This window comes from Mustela nivalis, assembly GCF_964662115.1.
Source record: "Mustela nivalis genome assembly, chromosome: 6".
Taxonomy (NCBI): domain Eukaryota; kingdom Metazoa; phylum Chordata; class Mammalia; order Carnivora; family Mustelidae; genus Mustela; species Mustela nivalis.
In genome coordinates, this window is record NC_139025.1 from 152,994,290 (window position 1) to 153,011,424 (window position 17,135).

The following is a 17,135-nucleotide window of genomic DNA, read 5'->3' on the forward strand; positions in this document are numbered from 1 at the left end:
CCGGTAGTGAATTATTCCTTAACTAAGATATAAAGAGTTTAAGTTACAAAGGAAAATATTGATAAATTCAAGTCCACCACACAAATAATTTTATGTCATAAAAATATACCATAAACCAAAAGAAAAGCCCAGAGTGGGAGACTCTTGACAGTGAATATAGAAATTAAAGGATTAGTATCTGAACTGTTTCAATAACTTCTCCATACCAGGAAAACAAAGGCAAAAACAAACTTGTAGAAAAATGAAGAAAGAATGTGAACTATGGAAAGAACCAAGATGCCCTTCAACGGACGAATGGATACGGAGGATGTGGTCCATATACACTATGGAGTATTATGCCTCCATCAGAAAGGATGAATACCCAACTTTTGTAGCAACATAGACGGGACTGGAGAGATTATGCTGAGTGAAATAAGTCAAGCAGAGAGAGTCAATTGTCATATGGTCTCACTTATCTGTGGAGCATAACTATTATCATGGAGGACAAGGGGTGTTAGAAAGGAGAAGGGAGTTGGGGTAAATTGGAAGGGGAGGTGAATCATGAGACTATGGACTCTGAAAAACAATCTGAGGGGTTTGAAGTGGCGGGGGGGGTGGGAGGTTGGGGTACCAGGTGGTGGGTATTATAGAGGGCACGGATTGCATGGAGCACTGGGTGTGGTGAAAAAATAATGAATACTGTTTTTCTGAAAATAAATAAATCAATTTAATAAAAAAAAATACAAGAAAAAAAAAAAGAATGTGAACAGGAAATTCACAGAAGGGAAAGCTGCTTAGTCAGAAACAAATGGTGATATTAACCTCATTCACAAAAAGACACAAAAGAACGCAAAATGAGATATTTTATTTCTTCAGATTACACAAAATGTAAAACATTTTATTTTTTTAAAATTTTTTTTAATTTCTTTTCAGTGTAACAGTATTCATTGTTTTTGCACCACACCCAGTGCTCCATGCAATCCCTGCCCTCTCTGATACCCACCACCTAAACATTTTAAAATGCCAAATATTGACCTAGATGTATGAAAATTAAAACCTTCCTGCACTATGAATGGGGGTGAAAATTGGTATTCTCCCTTCGGAGAGCAGTATGTCAGTATCTAGTCACAGCGAAGCTGTAAGTGCCCACAAGAGAATAGACCCACCCTGGTATGTATCCCATGGAAATGCATGCAGATATACCTAAGGCTATTGCATAAGATTGCTTTTTGCAGAATCTTCATCAACTTTAGGAAAATCGGGGTTTTAGGAAAACATGGTGTTCCCATGGAACCATAAAAATGGATGAAATTGAGTTGCATCTGTCAACATGGATGTTCTCAAAAACATAGTGTTGATACAAATTTTTAAAAATCAAGTTGTGGAAGGTCATGTACGCTCTGATACCACTTATTTCTTTGCCTCTGCAGAGGGGGGCAAGAGAATAGGATTGAAGGGGTTTGGCAGGGGACTTCCACTGTATCTGTCATGATACACTTCTTTTCTTTTTTTTTTATGTTAGTCATCGTACAGTCCATCATTAGTTTTTTTTAATTAATTTTTTAATTTTTATAAACGTGTAATATATTTTTATCCCCCTGGGTACAGGTATGTGAATTGCCAGGTTTACACACTTCACAGCACTCACCATAGCACATACCCTCCCCAATGTCCATAACCCCAGCCCCTTCTCCCAACCCCCCTCCCCCCAGCAACCCTCAGTTTGTTTTGTGAGAGTAAGTGTCGCTTATGGTTTGTCTCCCTCCCAATCCCATCTTGTTTCATTGATTCTTCTCCTACCCCCTTAATCCCCCATGTTGCATCTCCAGTTCCTCATATCAGTAGCACTACTGGGTATTTACCCTAAAGATACAAACGTAGTGATCCGAAGGGGCACGTGCACTCGAATGTTTATAGCAGCAATGTCCACAATAGCCAAACTATGGAAAGAACCTAGATGTCCATCAACAGATGAATGGATCAAGAAGATGTGGTATATATACACAATGGAATACTATACAGCCATCAAAAGAAATGAAATCTTGCCATTTGCGACGACATGGATGGAACTAGAGCATATCATGCTTAGCGAAATAAGTCAAGCGGAGAAAGACAACCATCATTAGTTTTTTTTTGTGGTAATTTATTTATTTTTTCATTTTTTAAAAAATTTTTTATTTTTATAAACATATATTTTTATCCCCAGGGGTACAGGTCTGTGAATCACCAGGTTTACACACTTCACAGCACTCACCAAAGCACATACCCTCCCCAATGTCCATAATCCCACCCCCTTCTCCCAACCCCCCTCCCCCCAGCAGCCCTCAGTTTGTTCTGTGAGATTAAGAGTCACTTATGGTTTGTCTCCCTCCCAATCCCATCTTGTTTCATTGATTCTTCTTCTACCCACTTAAGCCCCCATGTTGCATGACCACTTCCTCATATCAGGGAGATCATATGATAGTTGTCTTTCTCTGCTTGACTTATTTCGCTAAGCATGATACGCTCTAGTTCCATCCATGTTGTTGCAAATGGCAAGATTTCATTTCTTTTGATAGCTGCATAGTATTCCATTGTGTATATATACCACATCTTCTTGATCCATTCATCTGTTGATGGACATCTAGGTTCTTTCCATAGTTTGGCTGTTGTGGACATTGCTGCTATAAACATTCGGGTGCACGTGCCCCTTTGGATCACTACGTTTGCATCTTTAGGGTAAATACCCAATAGTGCAATTGCTGGGTCATATGGCAGTTCTATTTTCAACATTTTGAGGAACCTCCATGATGTTTTCCAGAGTGGCTGCACCAGCTTGCATTCCCACCAACAGTGTAGGAGGGTTCCCTTTCTCCACATCCTCGCCAGCATCTGTCATTTCCTGACTTGTTGATTTTAGCCATTCTGACTGGTGTGAGGTGATATCTCATTGTGGTTTTGATTTGTATTTCCCTGATGCCGAGTGATATGGAGCACTTTTTCATGTGTCTGTTGGCCATCCGGATGTCTTCTTTGCAGCAATGTCTGTTCATGTCCTCTGCCCATTTCTTGATTGGATTATTTGTTCTTTGGGTGTTGAGTTTGCTAAGTTCTTTATAGATTTTGGACACTAGTCCTTTATCTGATATGTTGTTTGCAAATATCTTCTCCCATTCTGTCAGTTGTCTTTCGATTTTGTTAACTGTTTCCTTTGCTGTGCAAAGCTTTTGATCTTGATGAAATCCCAATAGTTCATTTTGCCCTTGCTTCCCTTGCCTTTGGCGTTGTTCCTAGGAAGATGTTGCTGCGGCTGAGGTCGAAGAGGTTGCTGCCTGTGTTCTCCTCAAGGATTTTGATGGATTCCTTTCGCACATTGAGGTCTTTCATCCATTTTGAGTCTATTTTCGTGTGTGGTGTAAGGAAATGTTCCAATTTCATTTTTCTGCATGTGGCTGTCCAATTTTCCCAACACCATTTATTGAAGAGGCTGTCTTTTTTCCATTGGACACTTTTTCCTGCTTTGTCGAAGATTAGTTGACCATAGAGTTGATTTAATTTTTTTTAGTTTTTGATGTAGTGTTCCATGATTCATTGTTGCATATATAACACCCAGTGCTCCATGCAATCCATGCTCTCCTCAGTACCCAACAGCAGGATAATCCCTCCTCCTTTCCCCTTCCCTCTAAAACCCTGTTTGTTTCCCAGAGTCCAGGAGTCCATAGTCTCTCATGGTTCGTCTCCCGCCCTGATTTCTCCCTCTTTATTTTTCCCTTCTTTCTCCTAATGTCCTCCATGCTACTTCTTACGTTCCACAAATAAATGAAACCATATGACAATTTACTTTCTCTGCTTGACTTATTTCACTCAGCGTAATCTCCTCCAATCCCATACATGTTGATGCAAAAGTTGGGTATTCATCCTTTCTGATGGCTGTGTAATATTCCATTGAGTATATAGACCACAACTTCTGTATCCCTTGGACTGTTGAAGGGTATCATGGCTCTTCCACAGTTTGGCAATTGTGGACATTGCTGCTGTGAACATTGGGGTGCATGTGGCCCTTCTTGTTACTACATATGTATCTTTGGGGTAAATGCCCAGTAGTGCAATTGCTAGGTCATAGGGTAGCTCTACTTTTAACTTTTTGAGGAACCTCCATACTGTTTCCAGAGTGGCTGCACCAACTTGCATTCCCACCAACAGCCTAAGAGGATTCCCCTTTCTCCACAACCTCTCCAATACTCGTTATTTCTTGACTTGTCAATTTTGACCATTCTAACTGGTGTAGGTGGTATCTCAATGTGGTTTTGATTTGAATCTCCCTGATGGCTAATGATGATGAACATTTTCTCATGTGTCTGTTAGCCATTTGTGTTCTTCTTTGGAGAAGTCTCTGTTCATGTCTTCTGCCCATTTTTAACCTCTTTGTTTTTTGGCTGTTGAGTTTGAGAAGTTCTTTATGGATCTTGGATATCAGCCCTTTAACTGTAGTGTCATTTGCAAATATCTTCTCCCATTCCATGAGTTGCCTCTTTGTTCTGTTGACTATTTCCTTTATTGTGCAGAAGGCTTTTATCTCGATGAAGTCCCAAAAGTTCATTTTCGCTTTTGTTTTCCTTGCCTTTGGAGACATGTCTGTAATGATTCCTTTCTTTCTTCCTTCCTTCCTTCCTTCCTTCCTTCCTTCCTTCCTTTCTTTCTCTCTCTCTCTCTTTCTTTGACACAGAGAAAGATACTGAGGGTGGGAACACAAGTGGAGGGAGTGGGAGAGGGAGAAGCAGGCTTCTTGCCGAACAGGGAGCCCAATGCAGGGCTGGATTCTAGTACCCCAGGATCATGATCTGAGCCAAAAGCAGTTGCTTAACGACTAAGCCACTCAGGTGCCCCAGGACTGATGCATTCCTTAAAAATAATTCCAAAGAAAACTTTAAGAAACAATGAGGCTTACTAGTGGGTATACGAGTTTGTGTCATTCTTACTTTTTTTGTGTGGACTTAAAACATTTCATAATAAAATACTTGTAAGAACACAAAAACAATTCAGTTATACATATTGCGTCTCTATTTCAAGTGTTCATTCCTGAAGCAGTACTTGCTTAATTCGTTTCAGTTTTTTAGGACGTTAGTGTTTTTTTAGCCTATTTATGAACAAATCTTAACTTGTCTTCTGAAATTTGTTCTTAGGCCTGAGAGTCTCCAAATTTGTTTACTCCCTGAGTCATCTAATTTGAAAAATATATCAGGCGAGGAAAGATCCTAATCAAGTATTCTAAAAAATTGAATGCGAGAATAGTATGCCCTGTGGTATGTATAGTCAGATAAAGGTATGGTGATATATATCATATGTCCTGTCACCAGCTTGGATCCTGGCATGGGGCCAGGCCTGTGGCACACCCCCCCCCCATTCCCTCCACATCTCTCATGAGAAACAGGGGCAGTAACATCATGTCTCTGCCTAAAAATTGAATTATAGCAATTCAGAAGAAGGGCAACAGATGAATTAATGGTTCAACACGTCCCTGCTTCCCCCTTTTGGGCAGCCTCAAACTTTCATCATTCCCGACCCCTTCCCACATTAAAAATGTTTACTGTCACTTTGAAAGTACCCTGGGGTTAAGAAGTAGGTTTACTTCCCTTGGAAAGCTTATCAGGTCTCTTTATCCTAGGAGAGACTTGGAGACTTATTAAATCTTCATAAATAGGGAGCTCTGTGGTCCATTTTTCTTGGAGGAGGAAGACAGAGGTGGATACATATAAAATCAAATAAAGCACCATCTCAAAGCTTTTGAAAGCATTTCGGTGCCATCTCTTTTTTATCAGGGTGCTTATTTAAATTCCCGATTTAGGGAAGGGAGTGAATGCAGCTATTTTGTTCATTGATTTCTTTGTGGATAATGTTATTTCAGGATTTGATTATATTTAAATTCACAGTCAGTGTTTTTGCATTGCCGACCGTCACCCAGCCAGAAGGTCTTTCTTGCAGAAGTTTGTAACTCGATATGCTAGTCAACTGCCAACCATGGGAAACAGGTTTAAGTTAACTACTAGTTAAAAAATTAATTATATTTTTATTCTTCAAAACTCATGCTTCACTGTCTTTAAGACTCGAGTATTTGAGTCACTATATCATCAAATGAGTGTAATAAATTATACTGCTATAAACTCCAGGGAAATTTTATTAATGTTTTTAATGTATCCTCATGTGAAATCAACATATGTTTTTTATATATTCATAAATTTATGGCTTCAAAAATCTCCAATTTCAGGGTGTTACGAATGTTGTAATGGGTAGAAAATACATAATCGTGAAATGATGTTCTTGAATTTTCATTTACTCCTGATAACCATGAGCTCTTGCATATAATAATTAGAATGAAATTAAAAACTTGGAAGCAATCTTTCTGCAGCTTGGTTGCTTGGGGCCAAAGGAATTATTTCCAGAATAAGCTGGCAGGTTCCTGCTTGGGGAATTAGGACTCCAGTGTCCTTAACTTTAAAATAACTTGAATTTCATTTCATGCCTGTTTCACAAAGTGGTCATTCATTTTCATACTGAAGTATCACCAGGACATACCACATCCATAGAGATCAGTCAGTGAGTTTACTGTGTGTTCGGTTGATGTGAAGGACGACGTTAAAAATGTTGGCCAGATAGTTGGGTTAAAAAAAAAAAAATCTTACTACTGGTTGGTTCGGGGAATTGAGAGGTGGTCTTCCCTCATATTTATAACCACATTCTGGTACTTAGTAGGTTCACCATAAGAAGTTCTTGGAGAAGGAATGAAGGAATGAATCCAGAATGGTACTCTGTATTTGAGAGTTCATGAAGTAAAATACTCTCTTTCCATGTCACTTTGCTGCCCTTGTAGTGGGATTGGTTGTGGCGATAGCCTCATGTCTTAGGTTTACATTTTTGGTCTCATCGGTTAAGACGCAGGTTCGTGCCTCCTGGGTCCCAGGCTTACAATCAGGGCACAGCAGATGGCAATGGGGTGTAGACTGTGACAGTCTGGTCTGTACAACAGACCTGACACAACAAGAAGCTGTTTTCAAGGATACGTTTTTTTCCTTTTAGTTTTAAATTTCTTTTTACAAAAGTAGTTTTTCTTTTCTTTCTTTTTTAAAGATTTTATTTATTTATTTGAGAGAGAGATAGGTAGTGACAAGATAGCAAGAGAGAACACAAGCAGGGTGGAGAGGGAGAATCAGGCTCTCACTGAGCAGGCAGCCCGATGTGGGACTCGATCCCAGGACCCTGGGATCATGACTTGAGCCGAAGGCACATGCTTCACTGACCAAGCCACCCAGGCATCCCTACAACAGTAGTTTTGCTTCTCATTTAAAAAACCACTGAAGTTAAACAAGTGGTATCAATGCCTCTGAAATCATTTTTTCTGAAGTTCCAGAATGTTTTTAAAGAGAATATCATTCTTTATAGGTTTTGACTGTTTTGTTTTTCTGTATATCAGTATTTCAATTCAAATACTCTCTTAACTTGTTTCTTTGCAATTTGCCTGGTCTCTGGACAGTAAAATTAAAAGCTTTTAGGGTTCTAAGTCAGTGTGGTACAAAAGGTTTTGGTTATCACTTCCCTAATCTATTAGCTGCTTTTCTCAGTTGGGGCCTTTCCAAAATAAACAGAGTACTTTAAATCCCCGTCCACCACTTTTTTCTGTAATTTATTTTCTTCTCTCCTCACCCCCTGCACATAAAAGCACAATGAAATAAGTCATGTAAGTGCATGACCTTGTCCACTGGCTTAGCTCTTCTCTCCCAGGAGAATGGCGTCACTTCCCGTTGACCAAGAGAGAGACTTCTCCACCCTATAATCCGGTTTTCCCGCCAGCCTCCCAGTTTGGTCCTTCTTGAATGTTTCAAGTTTCATGTAGTCTCATCGAAAGTTTAATAAACTTGAGGGTCATGTATGACAAGACACAAAACAGAGGAAATAGGCAATGTTACAAGATGCGGAGACTGGTCAACCTATTACTAACATAGCATCTGGGAAGATGTCCTAATCCCGAACGTGTAAGAATTGTACTAAGCGAGGGCAACTGATTGTATACGTGGTCTGCCTTTGAGTTCAGAACTTTAACTGTCATTTAGATAATGCTTTCCGAGGCAGCCATAATGCTGTGATTTTTCCCCCCACTCCCAAAGTTCTTCTTCCCGTATGTTGTCTCCGTAATCCCAATAGGGATCCGTGCTACACGTGGAACAGACAGGAAGAGATGGTATGAGATGAATGTGGATAGTTTGAGAAGGATTGCAAAGAAAGAAAAAGTGGAAAGCAGGATCAGAAAGGGTCAAACATAAAATACAAAATAACCATGCCAGTAAAAGAAAATTACTCACGTGGAGGATGGATTCGTTAAAACTCGTAAAATTGTACACCCCCCAAAAGGTGAATTCTACCATATGTAAATGTAAGAAGCATGGGGAAAAAAGACGCAGCATAAATGACCACACATTGTCTGTACAGCAATGTGGATGTACTTAATGCTGGACTGTGTATCCAAAAACGGTTACGTTGGTAAATTTATGGTATGTGTGTTTCACCACAATTAAGAACATTTAAATTCAGGTCTACAAAAAATGCAGTGTCTGTATAATGGACTATTACATAGTTACTGAAATAATTTCTCCGAAGAATTAGTAATGAAATGAGGGTCTGCTTGTTATATGAGATGAAAACTAATGCAAGGCTGAATTGTACTAGGATTTCACATCCGTAAGTCACTCAGAAACATGGGGTGATTAAATGCCAAAGTAGGGAGAAGGAAGGTCTTGGTGATGGGATTTAGAAAGACTGATTATTCTCCTTTACACTTCTTGGCGTACTATTAGTTTTCACGTACTCTTTTTGTAATCAATAAGAATGAAATCGTCAGCAGGTATGTGCGATGATGGTATATTACTGAAACGGATTATCAATGATGTCATAGAGGCTCCTATTTAAACCGTAGCAGCCAAAGATCAGATCCATCCAGATCCACTTTTTTTTTTTTAAGAGAGGGAGGAGCAGAGGGAAGGGAAAGAGAAGATCTCAGTGAGTGAGCCCAGTGCAGGGCTCCATGTCAGGACCCTGAGATCATGACCTGAGCCCCCAAATCAGGAGTCAGATGCTTAACTGACTGAGCCACCCGGGTGCCCCCACTCAGACCCAGTTCTTAAAAATGTATTTTCTTGCAGTGTCTGGGTGGCTTAGTTGGTTAAGCACCTGCTTTCTGCTCAGGTCATGATCCTGGAGTCCCGGGATCGAGCCCCGCATCGGACTCCCTGCTCAGTGGGGAGTCTGCTTCTTCCTCTTCCTCTGCCCCTTCCCCCCTGCTTATGATCTCTCACTCTCTCTCAAATAAATAAAATCTTTTAAAAAAATTTTCTATTCTTCTAAGACTAAATATTTTAAAACATTGAAATAGTATCAACCAACTTTTAAAGCCAGAGGTTGAGTGAAGCCTGTGTTTAGCTTTCTTTGCTGCGAATCTGCCATTGAACTGACCAGGTAAATCAAAGGTTTAAAAAAAAAAAAAAAAGAATATATAACAGAGAAGCTGGGAAGTACCGTTAGCAGACCAGCTAGCTGTAAGGAGTTAATACAAACTACAGAGCAGCAAGCCCTGGTTGAGGAAAGCACCTGCAGGTTGGAACCCTGAGCATCCTAAGGAAGACAGGGCCAGGAGAACAAGTGGCAAGGTTCCCGAGCCACTGGCTGGAGGGGAGGATAGAGCTCGTGGGGGTCATTTGGGGGGGTTCTCAAGCCTACAGATGACTTCGGACCCTATAGCACCAGCATCCCAGGGAAATCACCTGGACACGATTTTGCAGCTTCCGTTCCGTAAGGCCAATAGTTGGAAGAAAATGTGGAAGCGTTGCCTCTAGCCAGCGTCTCACGGAGTCCATCGTACTGATTACAGACAGAGGTCACGGAGAGCCCAGCCAGCTTAGGGTCCTTCAGGGAGCGGGGGGACACCGTGCACGAATGCATCCACCCGGAGCTTCCTCTTCCTTTTCACAGAAAAAAAAAAAACCACAAGTAGGCACACACGTTACACATTAATGTCAGGGGTTCCGTGGCTCCCAGGGTGCAAACTGCACGTAAGTAGTAGCATTCCATTGATTCAGCTGAAGAATTCACTCTCTGTTCAAAGGGACACTTTCATGAGACCTTCTGCCCTTCTGATTCTTTGAAAGTTATTTCTTAGAATTTACACTTGGAATCTCTGAGGTAACACAGACTGATGTAAGTTTCGTGAGTATCACCTTGTGTTGCACTTTTTCTTTTTTCTTTCCTTCCTTCTTCCCTTCTTTCCCCTCACTCCCACACTCCCTCGTTTTCTTTCTTTTTCCTCCTTCTTTCCTCCTCCCTCTCCCTCTGCTCCTCCCGCCCTCCCTCTATCCTCTTTCTTTTGAGCTGCTTGCCACTTCTATGAAATCATTTCTTTTTCCCTCTTGTTTTTTTTCCCCCTCTAGGAACTGCGAAGGACAGAATATTCGATACAAGACATGCAGCAACCATGTAAGTCCTGTAAGAAGAACAGCTAGACCGGTAAAACTCATGGGTTCTTTTGGAAGATTATGTGTGCTGTAAAGCTAATGACCCCTTGGTACCCTTTGGGGAAACGGTAAACATTTTTTAATTGACAACAGATTTTGTGTATCTCATACCTTCCATGTGTACTACCTTTTGGGGCCTTTTTATATGTATAAACTGATTTGGTAAGTATTTAGTAGTTTCTGAATTCGTGGAAACAATACGTGATACCTGTAAATACCTTCAGAGTTCAAGTGCGTTATGTACAGGGTGCCCCCCCCCCACCCTCACACTGTCTGAGATTGAGGCAGACAAGGTGTGGCGATTTCTCTTTAGCAAATGAGGGCCTGGGGTAAAATTCCTTTCCCATGGCCACAATGGGAGAGCACAGACTTGAACAGGTCTATGGTGTTCTTCCCGCTCCAAACCACCTGCCCTGTCCACCGTTCGAGGTGTTTAAGAGCGCTCTATCGGTGGTTCAAGAACATCCTACGTCAGGACACGGTTTTGTCCTGCAGACCTAGATGTGTCCTGGGAGGCAGCCCTGCCAACCCGGGGCAGTAGTGAGAGGCGCTGGGAGCGAGACCTTCTGACCACAGGGCGCAGCCGTGCCGCCAGTCTGTTCTCATCAGAGATAAAGCAGACACAGTTGTCTCTCTCAACAGGCTTCAAACTCAGGTGGCAGGTGTGGGTTCCTGTTTAACTGGGCATTCAGACTGCTCCACCCCACTCGGCTCCTGGCCAGACAGACCGGTGTCCATCATGTCCCTGGAGGAATCTGGGGCCACAAAGCAAATAGATTTCACATGTCCTGTGACCAGGGGGGAGGGGTGAGGACTTGGGGGACGCACATGGGCGTGATGTGTAATTAAATGAGCTGAGGTCCAGCTGGGGGGTGTGGGAGGGAGGCAGAGAGGTCGACTTGGACCTTTAGCACAAACCCAGTCTGGCTTTGTTTTCTCCTGCAAGCACGAGCTTCGGCACAGAGGGCTTTATCTCGGAGACATTTCTATGCACTGCCTTTTGCGGGGCTGTGTATTTTTGTTTGTTTGTCTTTGCTGTTGTTTGTTTTGAGGGCTTTTTTTCTTGTTACAAAAGGGCCACTTTAACAAGTGACCACAATTTCCTTGCAGCCATTCGACGATAAATTACACCCAGTCGCCCACCCTGCCATGTTCTGAAACTGTCGGGGGGAATTCGTGTTAAATGCCCAGATCAAGGTGTTGCCCTTTGAGATTTCAGTCTTGGGTTTCTGTGTGTGTGTGTGTGTGTGTGTGTGTGTGACAGAGAGAGAGAGAGAGAGAGAAAGAGAGAGAGATTCTGCTCTCGTTAATTCTGAAAAGACACCTTTCTTCAGCACAAGGGGGTCTAGGAGCGTTGGGTCACACAGTGTAGACATACAATATAATCTACTAAAACCAGTGCATAGTGGGTGCAATGGTTAGGATTTAGGTGAGCTTGAGGGAAGATCCCAGGCCCCTGAGGCCCCGTGGTCTTGGCAGGACCTGTGGTCTCTGCGCGAGGGCCCCTCTGGGAGGACCCTGCGGAAGCCTTGACCACCTGTAGGCTGCGGAGGGTTGGAGGGTTAGAAAGTGGTGACCAGTGGGCAGGACCGCCACGTGAATGTTGCCTTTTTTGGTTTTCTGAGTTGGGGTCTGTCGAGAGATTTCATAAGAACGCGACATTAGTCGCCGTGCTTGTCTTTGCTAACTCAGAGATTGAACAGAATTCCTGTTAGGGAAAGAAGTGGGGGGTGGTGGCAGGCCTTTCGGGGCAGAAGTGTTCAGGACACCGTCCACCTCCGTGTGCCAGGCTCTGGCTCTGCAGCCTCAGGTGTCCCGCGGATCAGAGGTGGCCCCGTGTAGTCCCCACGACAGGGCCGGTGGTCTCCCCAGGAGAGACGACACACTGTGTTCCTGAGAATAGACAATAGAAACATGGCCAGGATGTCAGGCACCGTGAGTGGACGTAACCACAGGAACTCAGGGTTCAAACATAGTCACATCCTTTCTTGAATTGCTTCCTGCTTTATTAATTGAGGTTTAGAATCACCCCCTTTGAGATCTCCCCCTTCCTGCTACCCAGGGTGGTGCCGAGAGCAGGAGGGGGGGACCCGTCTGCCACCTACCTCCAGTGGGGAGAGAAGTGAGGTCCCGTCACGGCACGACTGCTGTTGCTTCTCACAGCCATGCAGTGTCCCCGCTGCAGACAGGCCACACTCCATTGACAGTCAGGGACTTCCCTTTTCCCTGGAAATGGGGCCCATCACCCCCTCTTCTGAAGGAAGCTGCCTTGAGTGAGTCCAAGACGAGGTGCTCTTACGAGGGAGATTTGCCTTGGGATTCAGAGACGCTGACGCCTGTATTTCCAGGGGCATGAGAGCCCCCGTTTGGGGGCTGCAAGATCCCCCTGTTCCCACCTGAGGGACCTCACCGTCCCAGTCTTGGTGATCAGGGAAGCCTGCCCTGGGGAGGAACACAGGTCACTGCCATTAACAACATCAACAACAACAACCACAATAATAATACTAACAGGCCCCCTGCATTCTGAATGCTACTTCCTGTGGCACTTCCTGAACGCTAGGCATTGTTCTAAGTGCCTATGCACGAATCCACTGACTTAATCCCCATAATATCTCTACAAAGTAGATGTTATTTTGATTTCCACTTTTAAAAAAACATTTATTTGAAAGGGGGAGAGGCGGAGAGAGAGGGAGAGAGAGAGAGAGAGAGAGAATGAATCTCAAGCAGACTCCCCTGAGTGCAGAACCCTGTGTGGGGCTCCATCCCACAACCCTGAGATCATCCCCTGAGCCAAACATCAAGAGTCAGATTCTCCACCGACCGAGCCACCCGGACGGCCCTTGCTTCCACTCTCACACAGGAGGAAATGTAGGAAACGTGTCCGGGGGCACAGAGCTGAGCTAGACCCCGGCAGTCGCGCTGCAGGCTCTGGAGTGCACGCTTCTAGCCACTGTGCGATGCCAGACTGCCTCTTGGAAAGGAGCCTGCGAGGTTTGGAGCCTTGTCAGATGACCGGTGACAGCGAATACGACTGCTCCTCCTGCCTCAGGAGCCCATGACTCCCAGGGGGAGTTGCAGGAGCATTCCCCCTTCCGAGACCGTCATAGAACCACCGACCCCAGGAGCTGTAGGATAGACCTTCTGACTGGCCACAGTGGGCCAGGGCCAGGGGTCAGGGAGAGGAGAGGCAGCGGAGGGGAAGTCCAGGGAGAGCAAGTTCCCCATGGCCGTGGGCCTTCCGTGCCCCAGCCCCAGGGAGGGGGGTGTCGCCCTGCTGCAGGCAAGGCTCGGGCTTGATGCGGACAGACCCGACAGCAGCATTTCTGATGTCTGCCCAGGAAGAGTGAGCTCCGAGCACTCAAGGCAGGATCGAATGTCCTCCTGTGAGAAAGTGCGGATGTGATGGGGAGTGACATTCCGAGGGCAGAGAGGAAGAAAACTTACTCCCCGGGTGGAATGAGAGGCACTGCTGGGGAGTGAGCGCCACACGCCCCCCCCCCCCGCTACAGTGGGCCTCCCCGCAGCGGCTCTCCCTGGGGTCATTCTGTTGGGGGAAAATGGAGCTTTGGGCTGGAACATTCCGTAACCCCCGGTAGCTGCCACCTTCAGAGAGAACCCTCCGGTCAGCATCCTGCAAAGATCCCGACGGCCAGGCCCAGACCCCTGAGGCCTCCGTGAAGACCTTCCCTTACCGGGCGTCTCCCAGAGCAAGTGGAGACTTTCCAAGGGAAGGCACGCCTGTCAGCAAGGAGTTCTAGTGCTTGAAACCACTGACCTCTCCTTTTTGTATCGGGGTTTACGGGATCAAAGGCAGGGCTGGAACAGAGCAGAAGGAAAACGCCTTTAAAAACAAGCATATCATGATTTGGTCCGAGGGTTTTGCAGCATGGACACGTGTTTATGTGAGCACGGAGGGAACAGTGGTTGATTCTGCACAGTGGGGTCCCCGGCGGCTTTCCAGAGAAGACAGATGACATTTGATGGGACCCTTGAAAGACTCTTCGTGCTATGGGTCCTGTGGACGGCTGAGCTCTGGCAGTTTCCTCGTAGAGGTGTTCTTTATTTTGCACTGTCGCTGCTCCTACTCCGGTCCAGCCTGCCGTCACACAGGTCCTTTTAAAGTGCCACGCTTGCAGTCCCCTCCGTGGGTCCTGCCTTGCCTCCAAGGACCTCCAGAATCTGCTTAGACTTTCTTGTGTTCAGCTCACAAACGTCCACCCTTGCTGGTCACGCCCGGTCCCTGTCCCTCACTGCTACGGACTTCATTTCTGCTGGGTCCCTGTTGCTTGTATAGGAAAGATTCCCAGAGTTGTCCTAAAAAACATCCTATCATCCCAAATCTCCTCTGAAACATCACTTTTCCGTGATGCACCATTTGCTGTCTTCTTATCATGGCCACTTATAATTCATTTCCATGCTAGAAATTTGGCTTCAGTGATATTAGAGGATGCCAAGTTGTAGTACACCTTGGACGTGAAGAGAAAATAAAAATTTTAAATTTGCTTACAGTAGGAATCCCATTCCTTCTAAGTCCCTACTCACTGGTTATCTAGGAAAAATGACCGAAATATGTAAACCATATTAAAGCTTGGTTCGGTCCCTTTATATAAATCATCCTTAGCTGAGGGTCTATCCCTTTTTGCATAAAAGTGTTCCATTGATGAGGTGATCTCCCTGTCCCTGCATTTCTCGCTCAGTTGTCCATGAGGATGACGTGTGTATCCTCTCGGCTTGAGGAGGGAGAAGAGATCTCTGTCTTTGGCATGGTCCTCCACGGGTACTAGTTGTGTCCTCCTCCTCCTCCTTTTCTATGTTTTCCAGGCTGGCTGCCCCCTCCTGACTGAGTCAAGTCTTTCTGATCTGGGATTTCTTCTTTCCTGATCAACTCCACTTCTTCAATTTTTTAAAATATATTTTTACTTATTCCGCTTAGACCCAGAGAGCATGCCGGAGGGGGAGGTACTGAGACAGGGAGAGAGAATCCCAAGCAGACGTCCCGCAGAGCATGGAGCCCGATGCCAGGCTCGATCCCAGGACCCTAAGATCATGACCTGCATTTAAATCAAGAGTCAAATGCTTAACTGACTGAGCCGTCCAGGCGTCCTGCCACTTAATCAATTTTTAATTTAACACTTGGGGCAATTTCATTTCCTTCACTGCAAAGCCTTCCTTGTGTGTCCATCAACACAAACAGTCACCCAGTGGGTCCCTGTAGGTCATGCGGCAGACGCAGCATCTCCGATGAGACAACGGGCTCTCCACGCGATATCAGGGGATTAGATCTTTCATTTCTGTTCTCCACAGACTGTCACCTAGGCGACGCCCCTAAAATATATTTAACCAGTGGGTTGTCTTAACTGATATGAGGAAATGCTTCTCAGGGAAAGGGAAGCAGAAGAACGTTTGGTATTCGAGCTTCCTAAATGTCAACTAAACTATTTAAGACACAGGAATCCCTAGATTGTCTTGAGCCAGCACAGGGGACCCAGCAGAAGCCGACTAGACAGGCTTCGTGTTGACGCTGGAAGAATGCCAAGTGAATGCAAGTGTTTAATGCAAGCCCTCCATGTCTTCCAAGATTACTAGAAAGCGGTGTCATATCACGGAGCACTTGTCAGTCTGGTAATCAGTCTTGGCTCTGTCCTAGTCTCGCCGGGTGTCTTTGGCTAGTGACTGAAGACTTAGAGGATCCTAGTTTTCTCTGTTTATAAAATGAGGGTAATGATCCTGCTGACCCTACCTACCTCCAAGGGAATGTCAGTGCGACGCCTTGTAAACTGGAAAGCACTGTCCAGATACAAGGGTGTCTTCATTGGGATCGTCATTTCCCAGGACAGAAGCGCACTCAAAGTAACTCAAGAAAAATGGGATTCACGGATGGATGTGTGGCTATTTAATAGAATTTGGGCATCAGCACACCTTGAGGGCCCGGACCCAGGAATCAGAAAGTGAGGGGCCCACGTTACGTAATTGAATTGAAAGACATGGTTTCTCATCTTTCCTTCTTCCTTGTCTAATTCATTCTTCTTTGCTGTGAGAGCTGGCTGGCTTTGCCTCAACAGGAAAGCGATGGTTAGCTCTGTCTCAGACGGATGGGAGTCCCCAGCTCTTCTGCTGCGGTTCCAAGTTCCTGGGAAAGATTGTCCTGGCACGGACCAGGTGTTTGCCTCTCTGATGATCAGCTGTGGCCAATGAGGCTGGGTCCCGTGTCCAAATCAGGCCCCACTTTGGGCAAGAACTAAGTGTAGACTGGCATCCTCTGCTGTCTGTTAATGAAGCCTTGTTAATTTTGTGATATTTCTTTGGTTTATGGAGTTTAAGACCGTCAGGGGTCAGACAGCAAGCAATTTCAGTCCCTAAAGCATGCTTGCCACATCAGTGAGCCTAGGATAAAGCATTTCCTCAGGGGATTAGATCTTTCCTCTTCCATTCTTTGGCTTGCGTCTCAAAGAGTCAGATACAGAGAAAACTGGCCACAGTTAAGGGAAGAGGAGGCCATACAGTTTTATCAACTGATGATCTTCCGTGCGGCCAGATGGAAAACAGTCCTCGTTTCAAGAGAGAAAGGTCGACCAGTTTTAGTCTTTGCATCAACTCTTTCTTCCATAGGTGTGACCTGGG

At 44.8% G+C, this 17,135-nt stretch overlaps 1 protein-coding gene across 3 annotated transcripts in view; it reads left to right on the forward strand.

The window, feature by feature from the left end:
• LOC309867399 (endophilin-A3) overlaps window positions 1-17,135 on the forward strand; it is a 487,937-nt gene that overhangs the window by 273,266 nt on the left and 197,536 nt on the right. For all 3 annotated transcript variants that reach the window (XM_082736215.1, XM_082736212.1, XM_082736211.1), the window contains one exon: window positions 10,431-10,476. In XM_082736215.1, coding sequence (XP_082592341.1) covers window positions 10,431-10,476 — 46 coding nt within the window. The remainder of the gene's footprint in view (window positions 1-10,430; window positions 10,477-17,135) is intronic.